The 24,154-nt window shown below is 47.6% G+C and overlaps 5 protein-coding genes across 6 annotated transcripts; 2 read left to right on the top strand and 3 right to left on the bottom strand.

Annotated features, from left to right (window-relative positions):
* Positions 1–3,703: 3,703 nt before the first annotated feature.
* Positions 3,704–4,015, bottom strand: LOC142111703 (histone H4). Its single transcript, XM_075193861.1, has one exon. The coding sequence runs from the start codon at positions 4,013–4,015 to the stop codon at positions 3,704–3,706; it is 312 nt and encodes a 103-aa protein (XP_075049962.1).
* A 1,070-nt stretch (positions 4,016–5,085) lies between these two features.
* Positions 5,086–5,788, top strand: LOC142111692 (histone H1.01-like). 2 transcript variants are annotated; one of them, XM_075193851.1, is made up of 2 exons: positions 5,086–5,664; positions 5,728–5,766. In XM_075193851.1, exons 1-2 carry the CDS (start codon positions 5,086–5,088, stop codon positions 5,764–5,766), a joined length of 618 nt encoding a protein of 205 aa, XP_075049952.1. The 2 variants fall into 2 exon arrangements, with proteins under 2 accessions (XP_075049952.1, XP_075049951.1); XM_075193850.1 differs by having other exon boundaries at positions 5,086–5,788.
* Positions 5,789–6,215: 427 nt separating this feature from the next.
* LOC142111724 (histone H2A type 1-like) lies at positions 6,216–6,773 on the bottom strand. The gene has a single exon (XM_075193879.1). The coding sequence runs from the start codon at positions 6,658–6,660 to the stop codon at positions 6,268–6,270; it is 393 nt and encodes a 130-aa protein (XP_075049980.1). The 5' UTR covers positions 6,661–6,773; the 3' UTR covers positions 6,216–6,267.
* A 147-nt stretch (positions 6,774–6,920) lies between these two features.
* LOC142111725 (histone H2B 1.1) lies at positions 6,921–7,389 on the top strand. Its single transcript, XM_075193880.1, has one exon. It carries the CDS (start codon positions 6,962–6,964, stop codon positions 7,340–7,342), a length of 381 nt encoding a protein of 126 aa, XP_075049981.1. The 5' UTR covers positions 6,921–6,961; the 3' UTR covers positions 7,343–7,389.
* Positions 7,390–7,903: 514 nt separating this feature from the next.
* LOC142111687 (histone H3) lies at positions 7,904–8,316 on the bottom strand. Its single transcript, XM_075193845.1, has one exon. It carries the CDS (start codon positions 8,312–8,314, stop codon positions 7,904–7,906), a length of 411 nt encoding a protein of 136 aa, XP_075049946.1. The 5' UTR covers positions 8,315–8,316.
* Between the last annotated feature and the right edge of the window lie 15,838 nt (positions 8,317–24,154).

The following is a 24,154-nucleotide window of genomic DNA, read 5'->3' as shown; positions in this document are numbered from 1 at the left end:
TGTTAAAAAAAGTTAACCCTGTTGCCTTCAGGCTGAAGATTCCACCTTCTTTGAGAATCCCTAATATGTTTTACTGTTCCCTCCTGAAACTTGTTGTCTTGTCCTCCAAGTTTGAGACTCCTGAACAACCCAAACCCCGACCAGTCAACTTGCATGGTTCTCATGAATTTATTGTGGAAAAATTCTCGACTCCAAGCGGATTCAGGGACAAACCCATTTTCTGGTGCATCCGAAGGGATCCAGTCCAGAAGAACGCTCTTGGGTTCCTGAGAGGCGCCTGCACGCTGACAGACTGCTCAAGAGATTATTTAAACAATTCCCTGGAAAACTTGGTTTTTGAGGTTCCTTGATCCCTCCTCAAGGGGGGGGTGGGAAGTACTGTAACAGGTCGTGGTGGTCCCTCAGGTCACCGCAACTATCCATGCCCGCAGAAAGTGTCCAGGCTGTCTCCATGCCGGGACGTCACTTCCTGTATCACCCCGGCCGTTGCCTAGACAACAGTCTGGACGCTGTGAGTGATAGTGCCGGGTCTCGGCATTAGGGGCAACCAGGCACGTGCGCAAGTAATTGAATTAATTAATCAATCAGCTTCTGGGGCTGATTATCATGCTGTCCTCTCTGTTTTGACATTGGTCAGTGTCTGTTTATAAGGCAGTGAGGGCTTAGCCTCCCTGCAGGTTATAGTTCCTGTTTTCTGTGTCTTAGCCTGCTGCTGTGCTTGGCTTTGTTCTTGTGGATTTGATTCTTGCCTGTTGCCCTGACCCTTGCTTTGTTCCTGCTTTATCCCAGTCTGCTGCCATTCCTGACCTTGACCATGATATCTGCTCTGGACCCAGACCTTGGCCTGTCTTTTTACCACGCTAGACTCTACACCACATTACTCTACGCTACGGTACGTTCATACACCTGTACCACCGCGAGAATAAGTCCTGGGGGCATCCGAGTACCTTTGAGCATAACAAGCTCTACGGGGAAGGCGGCTGCTAGAGGTGAGGAACTCTCTACCTGATTCTACAGGTTGAATATAAGACCGTTAGTCGTAACACTTCCATCGTACATTCATAGTTGACTTCTTTGTCCTCTTTTTCACTGTTCGCTGAACACCTAAATTGTCCACCAGTAGCGGTGTTGCATAATGCCCCTCAAGGGGAGCCGCGTTGTTCCAATAACGTACCGTCTAGGGATATCACTGGATGACGTCATCCACACGCAGTTCGATGGACCGTGATGCAACCGGAACCAAAGTGTCGCCAGTCCTGGCTCTTAAACTCCCACTGTTTTGTCCTTTGTAGTCCCTATAAAGAGAGTCTAAGACCACACGTAACTTGCAATCCGGTTGCTGGGGCTACCCAAGATTGTCCTCAGGGGCCTTATGGGAGGCAGGATAGCGGGCAAGGCCCTGTGGGGCTGTCTCCTACTAGGACTGGAAGAGGGGTCTGGATGACCGTATCTTTGGCAGGTGGGGGATTTGCTACATCCTCAATGTGTGGGAACATGAACCAGAAGTCCTCCATCACCACCAGTGGGTCAACTTGTTCTTCCGCAATTGGTACCACCAAGTGTGATTCTGAAAATAAACAGGGTCGCAGCATATTCCTGTGCTGTACTGTCACCCGTCCATCTCCATGTTCGGGCACTATATCATGCACCGGCCATCTGGATACATGTGCCTTCAGACTACGTACGGTGTTACCTGTCAGCGATCACTCAACTTGTAGCTCAGCCTCTTCATGCATACCTGCACCCTCTGTCCCAAGCGTCATGCTCCTGACGTTGCTAGCGACAGACCTTGGTGCAACCGTTTGCTAACCACATTGTGAGCTACCCCCAACTGGTGGTTACTGCTGCTAGACACAGCTGGTTGGTTCCATTTTCTTCATTATCAGGGGATGTGAGTGAGAGATAGGTCTTGCATCTCCCTTCCCTGGCAGTTGAACACTAAAATTTACGGTGTGTACCCAGTGGTGTATTGAACGCAGTTGTTATAAAACTATGCCACTTCTTGCACACATTTAACCCTTATTACTCAGTGTCTCGACTTATCCCAAGCACATCTTCCTTCTCCAGGTCCAAAGACTCTGGCCTAAGCCACTGATCTGTCCCGTAAGGATCTCACCTGGTTCTGGTGGTGGGGTAGACAGCAGTACACAGTTCCTGGATGTCCCATTGGAACTCATTAGTGCGGTCACTCAGCTAGAGTGGAGGTTGACACTGTCATGTAGCAAAGTATGAGGCAACAGGGGAGAAATTGGGCCACGCATATGTGCAAAATAGTGGTAGCAGAGTTGTTGTCTGACATTCGTTGGGTGACTTCCCCAACCCCAAATCCCCAATTGCAAGTAACCCATTGGCAGACGGGGCTTCTCGATGCCTATCTCCTGGTTAACCCTGTGGCTGGCTGTCTGACTGGTTTGCTGGCTGTCGAGATTATGAGCCAAATATATGAAATGTGATATCAGGGATAAAGTTGCCTGTACTACTATGTGACATGTAGTGGAATGCAAAGCAACCTCATCTATGACATAACTTTAAAGCTACAATGAACCGCTATAGGAGACAAAAGCTTTCACTGTAAACAATGTCCTGTCATTGAAGTAACTCTTAACACATAACAAGACACCAGGGATCCAGATCAGAGAGGGGGGCTGCCAATCACACACAAAGGGACCATGTGATCCGAGAGCGCATGCATGTTTCCTATAATCCACATAAGAAAAATCTAATCCTTCCTAAATATACTTCCTATAATTGATATTAATACTTAACAAACATGTGTCCATTAATTATGAATATAATTTCTCCCCCTAATCTTCGCTCCTAATAAAGAGAGAACAATGTTATACAGCTAATATGTCAGTTATACAGCTAATATGTCACAATACAAAAACAGGACTAACATCTGTATTGAGGCACATTGTAACAGTCTCTCTTAGAATGCAGGGAAGTGTACAGACTGAAACAAAGAACAGATTTAATATACAGTGTCAAATCACATATTATATTTACTATGTATCATAACCGCTGCATGAACAGTGGCAATCACATCTCCATTTTCACAGTGCTACATTGTCCCATGCTATGAATTAAAACTATTGTATGTATGATTAAAACAAATACCCAGTTCTGTGGTGAATGCTTTCTGCTGTCCTTTGAAATGTAAGAGGGAATGAGCCAGGCTGACTTAAACTTTACTTTCATTCATGCCATCTCCCTGCTCTTACCAGACCTCACATATATTATAAAGTCTGCACCAAGATATCAATTATAGGGACACATATTTAGAGTTTTCTGGAAAGATAATATATTGTTCAAATCGTGAGTTGCACCGTTTAATGTTTTACACAGACTGCAATACCACTGGTCACATTTACTCAGCAAAGGTATCTGTGCAAGATGTAATTATTATATAATCTGGTATGCTTTACAATCGTGCATTGTTACCAGCAGGACACGATAGTCTCTTATTAACAAACTTTTCTAAGGCAACACTGACACGCAGCGATCACCTTTGCATATGTTTCAAATAGCTAATCGTGTATCCTCGAGGATACAAAAGTTAAACAGATCACCGATATATAGTGGGGAGAATTCCACACATTCTACCGAGTACTAGGGCAATATTACAGCTCTCTAATGGAAGAGATGGGCGGCCCTGAAAAGGACCTTTGTGTGTGTAATGAAATTAGACGAGAGGAGTCAGTGCTCAGCCTCCGAATCCATACAGAGTGCGGCCCTGTCTCTTCAGAGCATAGACCACATCCATAGCGGTGACAGTCTTCCGCTTGGCGTGCTCAGTGTAGGTGACGGCGTCCCGGATGACGTTCTCCAGGAAAACCTTCAGCACCCCACGGGTCTCTTCATAAATGAGGCCAGAAATACGCTTCACACCTCCTCTACGAGCCAGGCGGCGGATCGCGGGCTTTGTGATACCCTGGATATTATCCCGCAAGACTTTCCTGTGCCTCTTGGCGCCTCCTTTTCCGAGTCCTTTACCGCCTTTCCCTCTGCCAGACATGTTCAAAGGTAATCTTCTTTCCGTCTACAACAAACGAACTAAGTTACACGCTAGACAAGCTGTCCTTTTATACAGGAGAGGCGGACCTGATTGGGAACTTGAGGGAAATAGGGGAGGAGCACCAAGCAACAGGTTCCTGAGTCATACCAACACTGCCAGTTTTCAGGCCGTTGTAGTACAATTATATTTTGGTCCTGTAATGTCAATCAGGGCGACCTTTTGTTGTTAGAACGCAGAACGTAGATGTGTTCGGTTAACTCAGTATATGTTTCTGTTTTCTGAGCTCTCAGGCTGGGAATAAAGCTCTGCTTGCACTTTCACTCACTTTCTGTACCAGTGTGTGACCATTTATTCAGCGGCGGTGGCTGCATTCTGCATGCTCCGTGTTCAAACTGCCGTGTGACCATCCTTTCAGTGTTGTCTGGTAGGAGACTGTCGCAAATGTTAAATCGGGAATAGTGATTACTGGACATATACAGAGCTGACGATTGTGATGCATGACTGTATGCCTGTCAGTATGGAACATCTGTGTAACGTGACAGTCTCACACGAGTCTGAAGGTTTAAAAAGGTAGAAATAAGACGTGAGAAGTGAAACATGACATAAAAGGAGAAGTAGGAAGGTTTACTCTGCTCAGTCACTGGGGGATCCGGGAGCTTTCTTTGGGCGCATCCACGTATTTGATCATAAGTTAAGATACAGAGAGGAGATTTAGGGAGATGGGGGTGTTGGGTGTATTTTCAGTGTATTTGCCCGGGGTTCCTCAATATAAAAAGTCTACACACGACGAAAGGGCGTCACAATGTGCTGATGAAATAAAGGACAACGAGCCGGTATTATTACACTTCATATTAAACTCATTTCTTACAGCCATAGAAACACAAAGCGGGAGCCGACATTCTAGAACGGCGTCCATGAGGATAATGGGCGTGGTAACAATACCCCCGGAATCTGCGCACATGATTGGCTCTTCACCACAGCCAATGGCTTCGCATTCCTGGGCTCTATATAACAACTCAGTTGATGATTATCTGCATGTAAAAGTTTTGTTTCTATTTGGTGCACGGAAAATGTCAGAGACAGCTCCCGCCGCAGCGCCCGCTGCTCCAGCAGAGGCCCCCGTCAAGGGAAAGCGTCAGCCGAAGAAAGCAGCTGCAGGAAGCTCCAAGAAGGGCAACAAAACGTCCGGTCCAAGCGTGTCTGAGCAGATTGTTAAATGCGTGTCCGCATCCAAGGAGCGCAGCGGTGTTTCCCTGGCCGCCCTGAAGAAGACCCTCGCTGCTGGAGGTTACGATGTGGAGAAGAATAACAGCCGCCTGAAAGTGGCGCTCAAGAGCTTGGTGACGAAAGAGACCCTGATCCAGGTGAAAGGCAGCGGCGCCTCCGGTTCCTTCAAGCTGAACAAGAAGCAGCTGGAGAGCAAGGATAAGGCAGCTAAGAAGAAGGTGGCGGTGGTTAAACCCAAGAAAGCGGCAGCCAAGAAAGTGCCCAAGTCCCCGAAGAAGTCTCCCAGCGCAGCCAAGAGCCCGAAAAAGGCCAAGAAACCGGCAGCAGCCAAGAAAGCAGTAAAAAGCCCTAAGAAGCCGAAACCTGCTGTGAAACCCAAGAAGGCGGCCAAGAGCCCGGCTAAAAAGGCAGCTAAGCCCAAAGTGGCTAAGAGTCCGGCTAAAAAGGCAGCTAAGCCCAAAGTAGCCAAGAGCCCGGCTAAAAAGGCAGCTAAGCCGAAGAAGGCTGCTCCTAAGAAGAAGTAACTTGGAGCCGCACTCCTGTCAATCACACAAAGGCTCTTTTCAGAGCCACCCACTCGGTCTCGACAGAGCTATATAGTATATATTCCCCTCCACACACACTTTTCTGTTACTCTATGGGGGTGGATGTGTGCGCTATGAAGCTGAGCTCTAGAGTAGCTGTTTCTTTCCGGCGGTGGTGCGAGAAAAGAGATTATAGCCGTATATACTGACTCCTGCGTCTTATTATAAAGTGTCTGCAGCTTGTTTAAACGTAACGTCAGTGCACCGTGACAGTGCCATATATGGTTCACTTTTGTTTAATAGACGACACCGCCAATCTGGATGGGGGAGTTTAGTTCAACTGTGTCCGTTATCTAACGAGCATTACAATGTAACCTCGTCTAACTCGAGTTAACACACAGCTAAAGCGGGATGTTATAGTCGTGGATCAGCTCTTTAGGGACGGGGTGGGTGGCTCTGAAAAGAGCCTTTGTGTTGTGGGGACAATTATCCAGCAGGAAATTACTTGCTCTTGGTTGGTTTATGGCTCTCGGTTTTCTTGGGCAGTAGGACGGCCTGGATGTTGGGCAGGACTCCTCCTTGGGCGATAGTCACCCCACCGAGTAGCTTGTTGAGCTCTTCATCGTTGCGCACAGCCAGCTGTAGGTGACGGGGGATGATGCGGGTCTTCTTGTTATCACGGGCGGCATTCCCAGCCAGCTCCAGAATCTCAGCAGTCAGGTACTCCAGCACCGCTGCCAGATACACCGGGGCGCCAGCTCCCACACGCTCCGCATAGTTCCCCTTCCTCAGCAGACGGTGAACGCGACCGACCGGGAATTGGAGACCGGCTCGAGATGAGCGAGTCTTGGCCTTAGCACGGGTCTTACCGCCCTGTTTGCCTCTTCCAGACATTTCAACTTATGTGTAAGTCAATCTACAACAATAAGGCTATCTGTCCCGCCTCCGTATATTTATACGCTGTAGGGACAGACACCCTTCTCTCATTGGTCCGCTATCAAATTAGCTAGTGCCGCTCAAGTTCAAACAAACACCAATCCGCAGCAGCGGGTGGGATTTGACATCGCACAACATCCAATAGTGCACAGAGCAGACTGTGGGTCTCATTTACATGGGCTGCCTATAAATAGAGCGGCTGTGGGAGGTATCAGGAACAGTTTCTGCACATTGTGATTGGGATCGTTTTGTCGCTATAATGCCTGAACCAGCCAAGTCTGCCCCAGCAGCCAAAAAGGGCTCAAAGAAAGCCGTCACCAAGACCCAGAAGAAAGATGGCAAGAAGCGGAGAAAGAGCAGGAAGGAGAGTTATGCTATTTATGTCTACAAGGTGCTTAAGCAGGTCCACCCCGACACCGGCATCTCCTCTAAGGCCATGGGCATCATGAACTCCTTCGTCAACGACATCTTTGAGCGCATTGCTGGAGAAGCTTCCCGCCTGGCTCACTACAACAAGCGCTCCACCATCACCTCCAGGGAGATCCAGACCGCCGTACGTCTGCTGCTGCCCGGAGAGCTGGCCAAGCACGCCGTGTCCGAGGGCACCAAGGCCGTCACCAAATACACCAGCGCCAAATAATTCACCCGTGATATCCTGAGACCACAAAGGCTCTTTTCAGAGCCACCCACCTTCTCTCTGATCGGGCTGTATTCACATTCCCTGTAAGTCATGGATAACAGGTTTTCCTATACTGTACCACCACCATCCCCTGTACGAATGTTTATTACAATACATACAATTCTACCAGCCAACGTTCTAAATAAGCCGACTTCAATTTAATATTTTGTCTGTCTTGCAGCATCTATTTAACGGCTTGTAGTATGAATCAGCTCTCGCCCATTGGGTAACCCAGACGTACTTTAGTTACTCTAGGAATCAGTATAGACCCAGGCAATGTTTCGTCCTGCACCGAAGGGAGAACTGTTGTTAAAATGAATTTTAGGGACGTTACAGTAACACTTAAAAAAACGGGATAACTTTTAAAACAGGTTTTAGATCTCAACATGTATAAAGCACCCGCCCCTCCCAGGTCATATAATGTCGGAAAGCTGGGTAGATGGGAGGATACAGCTCGTTCGAATGCGCATTTGGTGGCTCTGAAAAGAGCCTTTGTGCTGTGTACGTAGGAGGGACGAGTATCTATGCTCTCTCCCCTCGGATCCTGCGGGCCAGCTGGATGTCTTTTGGCATGATGGTCACTCTCTTGGCGTGGATGGCGCACAGGTTGGTGTCCTCGAAGAGCCCCACCAGATAAGCCTCGCTGGCCTCTTGCAGAGCCATGACTGCTGAGCTCTGGAAGCGCAGGTCGGTCTTGAAGTCCTGGGCGATCTCACGTACTAAGCGCTGGAAGGGCAACTTGCGGATCAGCAGCTCGGTGGACTTCTGGTAGCGGCGGATCTCTCGCAGAGCAACAGTGCCGGGACGGTAGCGGTGAGGCTTCTTCACGCCGCCAGTAGCTGGGGCGCTTTTCCTGGCAGCTTTGGTCGCCAGCTGCTTGCGGGGAGCTTTCCCGCCGGTGGACTTGCGAGCGGTTTGCTTAGTTCTAGCCATTATTCAAAATTATAATGAATATTAAAGACGGCAGCTTAACAATCCTATTTAGACATAGCGCTGCACGATGATTGGATGAGTTAAGCATGCCCCCCTCCTTTGATTGGCTTAAATAAACTGTGGACTATTTCAAATTAACCCGCCAGTAGTAACGTACTTCCCAGATCAACGGTATACTAAGTCGTATTAGCAACTCGGGAATGAAAGGATTTGAGCGGGAAAGCATTACTTTGTTTCCACGCAGCGTTCAAACAGATGTTCTATTTACTGTGTGGGAAAAAACAGCCACCATTAACCCCATGCTCACCACCAGTTATTGGGATCCGCCGATCATTTGTTGCCACCGAACAGCCTGAAATTGCAGTCAACACTTTCTTCACATTTTAGTTTTTTCTTATTTTTATTGGTATTCTCTTAAAACTAAGCCGATATCAATCCATCACACAAGTACCCAGCAACATCAATAAAGGTCCAGTACCCGTTGGAGTCCCCCTGTTCTCTGAAATATGCCAGTCACACTTCTCCAAAATGCTCCACGTGTATAGTATAACCATGTATGTCACCGTGCCATTAGAATATGGTCTCTCAGGGTTATATCATAGGACAAAAGGTTTCCCTTTCTGAGGCAGGTGATAGCTTGGCAAATAAGGTTGCTTTTGGGCCAGTCAGTAAGCTGGCAACAAACATGGGCTATGCGTTACCCTGGTATCCTCACAGATGCCAAGCAATATAGAGCAGACGGATTACCTTTTATCCAGAGACACATAAAATAACACAACTTAAGTTTTCACATGTAACATAATTTGTGGGCAGTGTTAGAGCACAGTTACAATCTGTTTGTTCCTTTTTAAGCTAAACTGTGGTCATCATAAACACGCACAACTCTTTGTTCCCTCATGCTCCCCTCCCCTTCTCATATACCCCTCCTCCACTCCATGCAGTCCTTCCATTCCCTCTCCTTTATCTACCCTCTGTCTCTCACCATGGGGTATATTTAAGAAAGCATGATAGTGCTCTTACCGGCAAATTAAGCTTCCTGGGTGTCCTCCGCAAATTTATGAAAGGTGCATTGCAGCAGATATCGTGGATATCTGCTGCTTTGCACTCATCTTCGTTTTTAGGAGTAGTTGACATTCAACAGTATGGTGACTGCTCCCAGCTCAAATCTAACAAGTTCCGAAAAAATCCAATGCTGTCATCTCTGCTTCGAAGAGCAGAGCTGGACAGCGCATGTGTGGAGGGATCACAGGATCCCTCCCTGTCACTTACAGCTCTATCTCTGCAACGATAGTTGCAGAGACAGAGCAGGGATCTCTGTGCGCATGTGCAGTTCTTCGAAATGCACATGCGCAATTGAAGGATGAAGAGAACGAGGAGTAGATCCGGAGACAGCGCTTCCGAAGAGGGGGGGTAAGTATGATTTTTTTGTAATCACAGAAACAGCAGTTTTTCGAAACAGCTGTTCCTATGATCTGTTGTTCATAAATTTGAGAAATAGTTCAATCCTTATCCATGCGATAAGGATTGATAACTATTTCTCACTTTTGCCGATGATTGATAAATGCGCCCCATGTCTCCTTGCTCAAGTCCTATACCCATCCTCACCCCCAGCTCCCCCCGTCCTACCCTAATCACAACCCACCTCCCCGCTCAAGTAACCCTGCCAATCTCATCCATATCTCCCCACTTCCCTCCCTCGCTTTCTCCTGTGCCCTCTGGAACTGCAGTGTCATGTGCAATAAACTGCCCTCTGTCCGCAACCTCTTCATCTCCATCTCTCTTAGGGGTCTATTATTACCCTTCGCTTTTTCAGTATAAACTTTTCAATCCCCATCCCATAGATGCGGATTCAAAAGTTTCTCAAATTTATTAACTCTCCGTTGGTGCCCCCTTTGGTTCCTTCCACTTACCTTGTCTTCCGATCAGCACCTGTAAGACAAGAGAGACAGCACAATGACAGCCCTTCCCAACACCTCTGTTACTTACCCGATCCAGAGGGACCGCTATGGAACTCACCACACCGGACGTTACCTTAGACCGACCACTCTCACGTCCTGAGACGCTGTGCCCCACAGGCCTGCGCCCGCGGCCGTTAAGCCCGTCTTGTCCTGAACTTGGGTGCCCTTCCGGACGGATGGATGGGGTTCTATAAACCGCTCCAGAACTCTTCTTAGTACCTACTTAGGAACCGAGTGTTCCGTACTCTACGTCAGGTCCTAGCGTCCTGCTAAAAGAGTAATTGGTACTCACTTGTTCCGCGCAGGAAACTCAGCTTGACCCGCCTTCTTCGGGTCTTCCAGGCTCTCCAACCGCCGGCGCCTCTTCTCCTGTTTGGCGCTGTCAAAGGCTGCTTTGCGGGGGCGCTCTTAGCCCTTACAAGGGCTCCCCACCGACGATCTCTGCTCCGGCGTCTTGCTTGAAGTCTTCGGGCATCAGGGTAGCTCACAGCCCTTACAAGGGCTCCCTAACGCTTCCGCCGCTGCTGGACGTCTGGACGCGACGTCCTCCTACTTCCCCTCCGCCGCCGCACAGCCCTCGCGTTGGCGCCCGGCGACAGAAAAAGCCGCGGGCACACTGACGATATCAGCCGTTGCCGCGAGCCCTGATTGGCTAGCGGTGGCACCAGTAGTTTGAATGGCCGGAGGCGAGCCAGGATTGGTTCGCCGACCCGGCCGCTGATTGGCCAGCAGCGGGAAGTAAGCCGGGATTGGCTCATTTGCCCGCTGCCACCGGGACCTTTCCAGGGAGGAATGAATACTCACCGCTGGACTGGTGAGTAGCTTTGTCCTGCGCCTCCCTCTCGGCCGCCTTGTCGCCGGGGCACTTCTCCACACTGCTCACCCCTCTTTCAATCCCTTTGCGCATGCTTCGACCGGTGACCTCGGGCATGCGCACAGAAATCCCTGAATGAAGAACATGCGGAAAGTGACATGGAGGGATCATGTGATCCCTTCACACATGCGCTGTGCAGCTCTGCTCTTCTGAGCAGAGCTGTTTTCAGTGAAAGTTTTCAATCATGTTAATGTTCGCCAGCTTCAGATGGCGTATATTAACATGGTTGAAAGCTAAGTTTCGGTCACTGTTGCATAGAGTTACTGAGCACTTCCCATGCACTGTTATGGGGAGTGCTCAGTAAAACGATGAGAGATGCAAAGCAGCAGATATCTGAGATATCTGCAGCGATGCTAGAATAATACATAGTAATTTAGCCGATAATACCCGAAAACTGTTGTTTTCGAGGATTTACCGCTAAATTAAAAGACGGATAGCTTTGATAAATAGGCCCCTCTACCTTCTAGCCATCACTGAAACTTGGCTCTCTTTTTCCGACACAGCTTCCCCCACTGCTCTCTCCCATGGGGGCATATACTTTAACCCATTCCACCAGACCGGATGACCCTCCAGGAGATGGAGTATTGACATTACCATAACTAGCCATTTTAGTGCCCTGGACGAGACAGGGAACCGGCGCCCCCCATCTAAGTGGGAGTGCCAATCGTCGAGTGGGCGTGATCAACCTTATGTGGGGGGCGTGGCTAGCGCTTTACAAGTTCTAGACCGCACTGAAGCCCCCTCCCTCCCCATTCTTCTCGGTCTGGCTTTGTAAGGATCTTTATGTAATAAGCCTCCATAGAATCAAAGTACTTTAAATGCAGATATCACATGCTAGCTGTATAAAAATTAATTGGTTATTGAAATAAAACTCACTGAAACAAATTAAAACATAAATGTAACGGTACCATCTGTATCACACTGCCCAATCATCACACTGTGCCCTCCATCACAGTTTCTCCTTTATCACACCGTGCCATGGAGCCATCTTTATCACAGTGGCCCCCTTATCACCACCACACGAAATGAATTATATATATATATACATACATACACATATATACACACACATACAATATAAAGAGCCTCCTAGTGTCCGCCATACCTTACAGAGAGCATTCCTGTGACCTCCATACAATACAGAGAGCATTAGTTTGATCACCATACAATACAGAGAGCATTCCTATGACCCCATACTATACAGAGAGCATTCCTATAACCACCATACTATACAGAGAGCATTCCTATGACCGCCATACTATACAGAGAGCATTTCTATGACCACCATACTATACAGAGAGCATTCCTATGACCACCATACAATACAGAGAGCATTCTTATGACTGCAATACAGATAAATACCTCACCTGAAATTAAATCAACTAATTGGCTGGAATAATCATATGACTGGATGGTCGCCACTAACATTACTAAGTGACGCTAGTAAATCAGACAATTCGCTTATACAGTCACATGACCGGACGGTTGCCATCAACATCGTTAGGCGACGTCAGCAAATCAGATTATTGGCTGATGCAGTCCCATGACCGGACGGTTGCTATCAATGTCGCTGAGTGACGTCACCAATTATGGGAGGATTTTCCCATTTATAAAGCCAATTAACACACATCCCGGCTTGCCTCGAAAAAGCCTCTTAGCGAAACGCGCGTCGACGGACGCTGCGTATGCTACTCATGATAGATTTAGATTGTGAAAGCATTTAAGATTATCTAGAGAGACAACCAACTACTAAGTAGCTATGAAGTGATGCTCATTAGATATAGCGCTTTTTCATTGAAGTAATGTGTGAATGAGAATTCCAAAAAAGTAGCTCTGTATGAATGATATCTATACTAAGGAACAAGTAAATATATACTAGATAGAAAATCAGTCCCTAAAACGTGGGGAAGTGACCAATGATCCCTAAAAGGTGGAGTGAATGAAGTTTTGAGTATTATATACATGTACCAATGACAATAATTGAGCTATACAAATACTCTAGAAATAGACATTTGGGGGAAAAAACTTTTACTCAATAGTAATGGTTTGATGTGGATTGGATTAACAATTCCCACTGAAACTTTATAAATAAGCAACTTCTTTTGCTGCAGTAATTGAGCAACATTAGCTCTGAATAAATATCACTTGTTCTGAAATACAAAAATACTTCTTACCAAACAGACTTTAAAAAAAGTGGACCTGTAAAGTATAACTAGAAATGGATAACTGAGTTCTATATTTCACTATATTTTAAGGGTCCCGTATAATACGTTCATACCATATATAGTGACTATTGGTACAATATAATATATCACTTATAGGACGTCATGCCGCCAATGACCAAAGGTGGCAGACATCCCAGTTAATCCAATTTGTTCTCTTTAGTACATTTAGAAGTATCAGCTATACTTCAGAGTAGCAGCGCAGCAAGGTATTTTTTCCTGTTTCTACCTTCTTAACAGTACATATTAACCTGGTAAATACAATTCACATTCTATTTTAATATTTCGCTACAGGCCTACGAGAAAACACTCTCCATATAATAAATAAATAATATACTTTTGAATGCAAATTAATAAAGTTATATATTTAAAAAAATTCTGGCCATTAGAGTGCCTCTATTCTAAGACACACTTTTATTTTTCTCCTTTTTTGTCAATTGTTACCTCGCCAGCTGACTGATACTGAGGGCCGCGACTTGCATGTCCCTTGCAGCGAAGTCCATACCTTCTTGCGGTGGTTCCTGGTGAAAACCATGGGCGTGTTAGACTCTGCGCCTAAGTACTCAGTAGCGCCAACTGCTGGCAGGTATCATCAATTCCACCTAGTGATTCTGACAAACGTAGTCTCTCCCTGACCCCTAGTTGGTTTGTGGTTAGGTCCCTGGTGGATCCGCTGGTAACAGTGTAAGAGTGCCCCACCATAGCCTCACAGTTGGAGTTGGTGGGAGGCTGGGTAGTGTCATTACAGGTGACGTTAGGACGCAAGGAGTCAGGAGCTAAGGAGAGGAGTGATCAGGTGAGTAAAACACTAAGTCCCCTTTTTCAGAACGGGCTCCCACCTTTTGGTGGGTGGAGTACTTGGGCGGGATTGTTCCTAGGCCCTCGTACTCTCGGCGCCGAAGTATTAGACTAGAGCAAAATAAGGTGTCGGCAGCCGGGGTAGAGTCAGTGTCTCTGACTCGCAGCCGTCACCTCGGACATTGCCCTTTCGTCGAAGGGTAGTAGAGCCTCCAGTTTGTTTCCCCGTGCAAGGGTCGTACCGGTGGCGTGCAGGAGGAGGAGGAGCAAGGCGAGCCTCAGATCATGGGAGGTGGTTTTCCATAGTATTCCCTCGGGATCAGGTGAGTAACTGGGGGTGGGATAGGGGATTGTGCTGCACGCTTTGTACCATTTTTAGCACCCCTTACATTCTTCTCCTGCCCTCCCCTCTCACCCAAATCTAGCTTTCCTAGGTGCAATCTAGATGCTCTTGACCCCACTACTTTCTCCTCCTCTCTCGATCCTCATGCCACCGCGATTCTCCGAGCCTGCAGGAAGTGTCCCGGCCGTCTCCTCGGCGACCAGGTTGTCACTTACTGGTTCGCCCCGGCCGTTTCCTAGACAAGAGTGGGGACGTTGTGAGTGATAGCGCCGCGTCCCAACATTAGGGGCAGCCGGGCGCGTGCGCTAGTACTTGAATTAATTAATTAAACAGCTCCTGGGGCCGATTATCATGCTGTCCTCTGTGTTTTGCCATTGATCAGTCTCTGTATATAAGGCATGGATGGCTTAGCCTCCCTGTCGGTTATAGTTCCAATTTTCTGTGTATTAGCCTGGTGCTGTGCTTGAACAAATATTTCTATTAGGCTTCCTGTGTATGACCTTTGGCTTTGTTCTTGTGGACTTGATTCTTGCCTGTTGCCCTGACCCTTGCTTCATTCCTGGATTATCCTTGTCTGCTGCCAGTCCTGACATCTTGCCTGGCCTTGACCACAATACCTGCTCCTGGACCCAGACCGTGGCCTATCTTTTGACCATGCTAGATTCTACACCCCGTTACTCTACGCTACAGTACGTTCATACACCTGTACAACCGCGAGTATAAGTCCTTGCCTGTACAACCGCGAGTATAAGTCCTGGGGGCAACCAAGTACCTGTGAGCATAACGAGCTCTACTGGAAAGGCGGCTGCTAGAGGTGAAGAACTCTCTACCTGGTTCTACAGGTTGATGACAAGTCGTAGCATTATAACCGGTCAGTGAAGTTCTGGAAGAGTTCGCTTCCATGGATGAAAGCGGGACGAACCCCACTCCAGCCCAAGTTGTTGCAGGCCAGATCCAGACCATATCACAGGTGGTCCAGAACCTAGTTCAGCATTTGTCTGCCCAGGAAGAGGCCACCAGAGCCTCGCAAGCCCAGCAAGGCCTTCCGGGTCCTGCAATGGAGCCCAAATTGAAGCTACAAGACCGCGTCTACGGTGACAAGGCTTCTTTTCACAATTTTAAGGAGAGCTGCAAACTCTACTTTCGCTTGAGACCACGCTTCTCTGGCTCTGAACAGCAAAGAGTTGGCATCATTATCTCCCTGCTCCAGGGTGATCCTCAGTCCTGGGCGTTTAGCCTTGCTTCCACATGCCCTCCACTATAGTCCGTTGATGCATTATTTGATGCCCTGGGGTTGCTTTATGAAGAGCCTGACAGAGCTGCATCGGCTGAATCACATCTCAGGGCACTAAAACGGGGTCACCGCTCTGCTGAGGAATATTGTGCTGAGTTCAGGCGCTGGTCCACAGATAACGAGTGGAATGATCTGGCACTCCGGAGCCAGTTCCGTTTGGGTCTCTCGGAACACATAAAAGACTCCCTGTTGTAATATCCTATTCCTGCTACACTGGAGAGTCTAATGCAATTGGTCATTAAAATTGACCGTAGATTTAAAGAGAGAAAAGCTGAGAGGGATACTACCGTCACCTCATGCTCTTTTTAGACTCCTCCTGCTGCACCTTTTGAAGCTGCTGAGCCCATGCAGCTAAGTGCTTATCGCCTTTCTTCGGAAGAGAAAACCCAGAGACGAACCTTAGCCCGTTGTCTATATTGTGGCAACTGGTGTCATCTCCTCCAAAACTGTGCCAACAAGTCAGACCAGCCGGGAAAAGAACAGGCCTAGAGATGGTGGAAGAGGTTTGTCTAGGTCTGCAGATTATATCTTCCAATAAAGCACTCTTGGTTCCTGCAGTAATTTCCTTTGGTGCACAATCCACATCTGTCTCTGCTTTCCTAGACAGCGGTGCTGCAGGGAATTTTCTGGATCTGGATTTCGCTTGTACTTTGGGATTTCCTGCCATTAAGCTCGAGTCGCCCATCACTGTATGTGGTCTGGATGGTGGTCCTTTACCAGGTGGTAAAATTTGTTCCCAACCACAACTGTTGCCGCTCACAGTGGGGGCGCTACATTCTGAAGTCTTGTCCATTGTTATGAATCCCAGTGCATTCACAAAGTGCAACGGAAGTGTAAGGCTAAGTGTCTTTATTCAGGTAAATATATTAACAAAGATAACTCAAATCCACGGATAACAGGTTCCAAAAGAGACTGTATAGTAAAATGTCAGGAACAAGTATAATAAGTTTACCCCAGTCCAGAAGGCACAAGGCTGTCCAGGAAAGCAGACAGAGTCCAGGGATCAAATAGAGACCAGACAAACAAATCCAAATAGCCAGGCAGAGATCAAGCAAATAGGCGAGGTCCAGAAGTCTTTTCAAAAGGTCAGGGCAACAGGCAAAACAGTGTGGTCCAAGGTACAGGCAAATGATTCAGGGTCTCAGGCAAGCAGGCAAGGTCCAAGGTACAGGCAGGGGTCATACACAGAAGTTCAGTCCAGCAGGTATATACCAAATAGCACAAGAGCAGGTTAGCAGCAGCCAGGAACAAATGGATGAACTGCTCAGAGCACAGCTAGAGGCAGGTACTTAAAACAGTGTACAAGGTGCAGTTCTAATTAGCATCAGACAAGGAGATTAACTCCTTCAGGCATGTTGCAGAGTTCAGGTGCAGGACAGCAGCAGCACCTCTGATGGATTATAGGTACTGCTGCCAGATACAAAACAAAGGCAGTCATAACATAGCCGCCCCTTTAAGGAGCGGATTCCAGACGCTCCATACATGCTCCCTTCAGGTTTTTCTCCTCTTCTTTTTCTTTTTATAAGATCTCCCTGGAGACACAATTGGGCTCTTCTCTAATGGAGTACAGAGAAGACCCCATTCTTCAGAAGCAGAAGAATTGTAAAGTTTGTCCACTAACTCTCTAGTATCCTCCACAAATTCAATTTCAGAGTCTGAGTCCCAGCCTAGAGTCGGGATAGGACCTTTTATTTTATCACCCGATGATGATATGCCCAAAAAGCCAGTCACCAAGGTTGGTGTTTGTTGTGACTGAAGTGGCAAAGCAAAGGTTTTTCCATTCTTGTTAACCTTCTCCCTAGGTGACCTAGACTGTCTGATGGAAGACACATTCATAGAGGTCTTATGGACAGGTGCAGGAACTGACGCACAGGTTGGAACGGGCACAGAAAAATCGTGATCAAATGACTTGACTGTGGATGGAGTGTACTTCTGACAAACAGTATTAACAGTCCATGGTATTATGAATAATGGGGTCATCGGAATTTAGTAATGAGAAGTCCCAGGTTTGTGGCTCCCCTCTAAAACACATAATAATTGAACCCACTTGGTTAAATTGATCAACAAAATAAACCGGACAATCTTGAAACTGTTTCATGGAAAGTTTGAGTACCATAACAAACTGTTTGATGTCTCCATCAAAGAAGACTGGAGGAGGATCTGATGACTCGGAAAAGGCTTTTGGGCATTCAGGCTCAATAGCAGTCTCTGGAGAGTACCCAGCTTGTGCAGCAGTCTCTGGAGAGTCCTCAACTGGAACGGCAGAGCAGGAGTCCCGACTGGGATGGCAAGTTGGGCACACTTGATGGGAAGCCCGTACTGGGCACAGAACTCTGACTGGATTGCACTGTGAGATGCCTCAGAGCAGACAGCACTATGAGATGCCTCAGAGCAGACAGCACTGTGAGATGCCTCAGAGCAAACAGCACTGTGAGATGCCTCAATGCAGACAGTAGCAAGTGGTAACTCGGGCTAAACCGCATGGACAGTCAACTCGGGCTGAAACGCATGGGCAGGCAACTCGGGCTGGACCGCATGGACAAGCAACTCGGGCTGGACCGCATGGACAGGCAACTCGGGCTGAACCGCATGGAGAGGCAACCCGGGCTGAACCGCATGGACAGGCAACTCGATAGGGGACTGGAGGTACAGGGCCCTCTCTGGAACGGGCTGGAGGGACAGGGCCCTCTCTGGAACAGGCTGGAGGGACAGGGTCCTCTCTGGAATGGGCTGGAGGGACAGAGCCCTCTCTGGAGGAGACTGTAAGGGCAGCGCCCCCTCTGGAGCAGACTGTAAGGGCAGCGCCCCCTCTGGAGCAGATTTTAAGGGCAGCACCCTCTCTGGAGCAGATTGTAAGGGCAGCGCCCCCTCTGGAGCTGAAGACTCGGGAGTAGAGGCAGCGGCTGAAGCCCAGGGAGTAGAGGCAGCGGCTGAAGACCCGGGAGTAGAGGCAGCGGCTAAAGACCTGGGAGTAGAGGCAGCGGCTGAAGACTCGGGAGTAGAGGGAGCAGACTCAGGACCGGACACAGCGGACTCAGAACCGGACACAGCGGACTCGGGACAGACACAGCTGACTCAGGACCGGACACAGCGGACTCAGGACTGAAGGCAGAGGCTGGCACCTCGGAACAGGAGGCAATGGCCGGAGACCCAGTCCTGGCGGTAGCTGGAACTGGCATCACAGGATAGGCAGTAGCTGGAACTGGCACCGCAGGACAGGCGGCAACTGGAACTGGCACCGCAGGAAAGACGGCAACTGGAACTGGCACCGCAGGACAGGTGGCAACTGGAACTGGCACCGCAGGACAGGTGGCAACTGGAACTGGCAGATTAGGCTGAAGTAAAGCAACAGGAGGTGCTGTGCAGAACAATCTAGGGTCTGGAGAGGAGCACACTGAAGGCTGCTCCATAGGATGTTGTTGTCTGCGGAGCGGACAACTTTGTAAGAGATGTTCGCCACTGGCGCAGTAGAGGCATAGTTTAACAATCCTTCTGCGCCATCGTTCCTCCTCAGTGAGAGGGGGACGCAGGTAGCTTGGTCGTTTAGAATCCCTAATGGTAGGGACCGCTGGCAATATCATAGATGCAGCACCAATGTCAGAAAAAGTTCTGGGAGAATTCTCTGCAGTCTGAATGCTTTCATTAGAGGAGTTTGTTGCTTTAAAATCAGAATTAGTGTTGAAATTACTTATCACAGCAGCAGGAAGAGTTTTAAGTAGTTCTTGGAGTAAAATGGATAGTTGTATGATTTGGTAACAGAGCTGAACAATGTCCATTTGCAGCATTTGTAATTGTGGATTTACAGACATGTCTAATAGCCAAACACAGAGTTCAATGCAACAACACTAGGAATTCCAGGACTAAGGCAGAGAGTGTGCAATCAGCAGGCCCAGATTGTATGGCAGTTCATCATGTTATGAATCCCAGTGCAGTCACAAAGTGCAACAGAAGTGTAAGGCAAAGTGTATTTATTCAGGTTAATATATTAACAAAGATAACTGAAATAAACGGATAACAGGTTCCAAAAGAGACTGTATAGTAAAATGGCAGGAACAAGTATGATAAGTTTACCCCAGTCCAGAAGGCACAAGGATGTCCAGGAAAGCAGACAGAGTCCAGGGATCAAATAGAGACCAGACAAACAAATCCAAATAGCCAGGCAGATATCAAGCAAATAGGCGAGGTCCAGAAGTCTGTCCAAAAGGTCAGGGCAACAGGTAAAACAGCGTGGTCCAAGGTACAGGCAAATGATTTGGGGTCTCAGGCAAGCAGGCAAGGTCCAAGGTAAAGGCAGGGGCAGGGCCATCTTTTCCATTGGGCACGGTGGGCAGCTGCCCGGGGGGCCCCACGAGCAAGTGGGCCCCATAGGCACTTCTCTTAATGAGAATAAATAATCCTGCAAAAGAAAAAAAAAACAACAAAAAAAAACTACACCGGTCACTGAGCAAGTACATCTATCTATCTATATATATCTATATCTGTATCTGTATCTGTATCTGTATCTGCATACATCTAAATATCTATATCTATATCTATATCTATGGGCCCCGGTGCACTGCTTTTCCCAGGGGCCCATAATGTTGTTAAGATGGCCCTGTGCAGGGGTCATACACAGAAGTTCAGTCCAGCAGGTATACCAAATAGCACAGGAGCAGGTTAGCAGCAGCCAGGAACAAATGGATGAACTGCTCAGAGCACAGCTAGAGGCAGGTACTTAAAGCAGTGCAACAGGTGCAGTTCTAATTAGCATCAGACAAGGAGATTAACTCCTTCAGGCATGTTGCAGAGTTCAGGAGCAGGACAGCAGCAGCACCTCTGATGGATTATAGGTTCTGCTGCCAGATACAAAACAAAGACAGTCATAACATCCATTTATCTAATTAATTGCTCTTCCGTTCTGGTGATCTTGGGGCATACCTGGCTGCAGCTCCACAGTCCGGTCATCGATTGGAACAAGGGAGACATCATTCATTGGAGTCCTTCTTGTTCTTCATCCTGCTTATCTGTGCCTGTTAGTCTGCTCCAGGTTCCTCTAGATCAGCTTCCGTCACCCTACAATAAGTTTTCTGATGTATTCTCTAAGCAGTCAGCTGACACGCTACCTCCTCATCATGATTACGATTGCACTATTGACATAGATCCTGGCTCTAAAACTCCCAAAAGGGAGACTGTACTCTCTCTCGTTACCAGAAACACATTCCATGGAGGAGTATATTAAGGATAACCTTAAAATGGGCTTTATTAGGCCTTCTAAATCCCCGGTAGGAGCCAGGTTCTTCTTTGTGACTAAAAAAGGACGGTTCTCTTCGACCTTGAATTGACTTTCGTGGGTTAAGTACAATCACATCAGAAACACCTACCCACTTCCACTCATATCAGTCCTTTTTTTTTATAAACTCAGAAGTGCTTCAGTATTCACCAAGATTGATCTACGAGGAGCATACAACCTTATACGTATCAAGGACAGGGATGAAGGGAAGAACGCATTCAACACCCACTCAGGTCACTATGAGTACCTGTCCATGCCTTTTCGTTTATGCAACGCACATGCTGTCTTTCAGGATCTAATAAGCAATGTTCTACGAGAGTTATTAGGGCGCTTTGTCGTGTTATACCTGATATATTCTTCATCCGTGGACCAACACCGCCTTCACGTGAAACATGTCCTTTCTAAACTTCGGCAACATCAACTCATTGCCAAGCTAGAAAAGTGTGAATTTGAGATCCATAAGGTCTCATTTCTAGGTTATATTTCTAGGATGGGTTACTCATGGATCCCAGCAAGGTCCAAGCAGTCTTAGATTGGGTATGCCCAACCAATCTGAAGGCCGTACAAAGATTCCTGGGCTTTAGAATTATTACCTGATATTTATTAATTCCTTCTTGGACCTGGTAGCTCCTCTAACTGCCCTAATCTGGCAAACGTCTAAATTCCAGACAAGCACGCTGGGCCTTGTTTTCTACCCGCTTCAAGTTTATTATTTCTTACAGACCTGGTTCCAAGAATGTTTAAGCGGATGCACGGACGCACTCTCCTGCCGCTTTATGACCTCTCATGCCCCTTCCACTGTTCTGCTGTCTACAGTTCCTTCATCCTCAATTCATTTAGGATTTACCCAGGATTTGGGTGCTGCTCTCCACCATTTCCAAAGAATTGCTCCTCCTCAGACTCCTTCAGATAAATTGTTTGTACCAGTCCATCTCAGGAAGGCTGTACTATCTGAGGCTCATGACAACAAGATTGTCGGACATCCTGGAGTTTTCAAAACCACTGAAGTCCTCCTGCGCACAGTTTTGTGGCCCTATTTGGCCACTGATTTTAAAGAGTTTGCACTCTCATGTAGAGATTGTGCTAGAAACAAGAGTATCAGAAGCTCTCCGTCGGGACAAATAATGTCGTTGTCCACTCCAAGTAAACCTTGGTCACATCTGTCGATGGACCTCATTGTAGATTTACCCTGGTCACCCGGTCACAAAACAATCTGGGTGGTGGTAGATGAATTTAACAAGATGGCCCACTTTATCGCTTTGGCAGGTCTACCCAATGCCCGAACTCTGGCATCACTATTCATTCGCTATATCTTCCATCTCCACGGTCTGCCTGAAGATATTGATTCTGATCGTGGGTCTCAGTTCATGGCTCAGTTTTGGAGATCTTTCTGCAACCACCTTGACATCAACATCAGTCTGTCTTTTGCTTACCATCCACAGTCAAACAGAAAAAGACAATCAGTCATTGGAACAATTCATCTTATTATATTTTTCCAAATGTCATAACAATTGATCTTCTTTACTTCCGTGGGACGAATTTGCCTATAATAACTCTTGCCATTTTTCCACCCGCACATCTCCATTCTTTTGCAACTATGGCCTCCATCCCAGGTCTAATTCTCTTGCTTCAATCAACTCTTCTGGTTCTCCTGGGGTACGCCAAACAGCCTCCCATCTCACAATTATTTGGAAGAAGTTCCATTCCGCCCTGCTTCAGGCCACCTCTCGGTCAATTTTTTTTGCAGATCGTCATTTCAGGAACTGTTCTCTTAAGGTGTGAGACAAAGTCTGGTTGTCCACCCGGAATATTAGGCTCAAACAACCCTGCAAGAAATTGGGACCTAGGTTCATTAGACCGTTTTCTATTGTTAAAAAAAGTTAACCCTGTTGCCTTCAGGCTGAAGATTCCACCTTCTTTGAGAATCCCTAATATGTTTTACTGTTCCCTCCTGAAACTTGTTGTCTTGTCCTCCAAGTTTGAGACTCCTGAACAACCCAAACCCCGACCAGTCAACTTGCATGGTTCTCATGAATTTATTGTGGAAAAATTCTCGACTCCAAGCGGATTCAGGGACAAACCCATTTTCTGGTGCATCCGAAGGGATCCAGTCCAGAAGAACGCTCTTGGGTTCCTGAGAGGCGCCTGCACGCTGACAGACTGCTCAAGAGATTATTTAAACAATTCCCTGGAAAACTTGGTTTTTGAGGTTCCTTGATCCCTCCTCAAGGGGGGGGTGGGAAGTACTGTAACAGGTCGTGGTGGTCCCTCAGGTCACCGCAACTATCCATGCCCGCAGAAAGTGTCCAGGCTGTCTCCATGCCGGGACGTCACTTCCTGTATCACCCCGGCCGTTGCCTAGACAACAGTCTGGACGCTGTGAGTGATAGTGCCGGGTCTCGGCATTAGGGGCAACCAGGCACGTGCGCAAGTAATTGAATTAATTAATCAATCAGCTTCTGGGGCTGATTATCATGCTGTCCTCTCTGTTTTGACATTGGTCAGTGTCTGTTTATAAGGCAGTGAGGGCTTAGCCTCCCTGCAGGTTATAGTTCCTGTTTTCTGTGTCTTAGCCTGCTGCTGTGCTTGGCTTTGTTCTTGTGGATTTGATTCTTGCCTGTTGCCCTGACCCTTGCTTTGTTCCTGCTTTATCCCAGTCTGCTGCCATTCCTGACCTTGACCATGATATCTGCTCTGGACCCAGACCTTGGCCTGTCTTTTTACCACGCTAGACTCTACACCACATTACTCTACGCTACGGTACGTTCATACACCTGTACCACCGCGAGAATAAGTCCTGGGGGCATCCGAGTACCTTTGAGCATAACAAGCTCTACGGGGAAGGCGGCTGCTAGAGGTGAGGAACTCTCTACCTGATTCTACAGGTTGAATATAAGACCGTTAGTCGTAACACTTCCATCGTACATTCATAGTTGACTTCTTTGTCCTCTTTTTCACTGTTCGCTGAACACCTAAATTGTCCACCAGTAGCGGTGTTGCATAATGCCCCTCAAGGGGAGCCGCGTTGTTCCAATAACGTACCGTCTAGGGATATCACTGGATGACGTCATCCACACGCAGT

This window comes from Mixophyes fleayi, assembly GCF_038048845.1.
Source record: "Mixophyes fleayi isolate aMixFle1 chromosome 4 unlocalized genomic scaffold, aMixFle1.hap1 SUPER_4_unloc_4, whole genome shotgun sequence".
NCBI classification, from domain to species: domain Eukaryota; kingdom Metazoa; phylum Chordata; class Amphibia; order Anura; family Limnodynastidae; genus Mixophyes; species Mixophyes fleayi.
The sequence above is the reverse complement of the archived record's forward strand: the minus strand, read 5'-3'. Positions and strand labels throughout refer to the sequence as shown.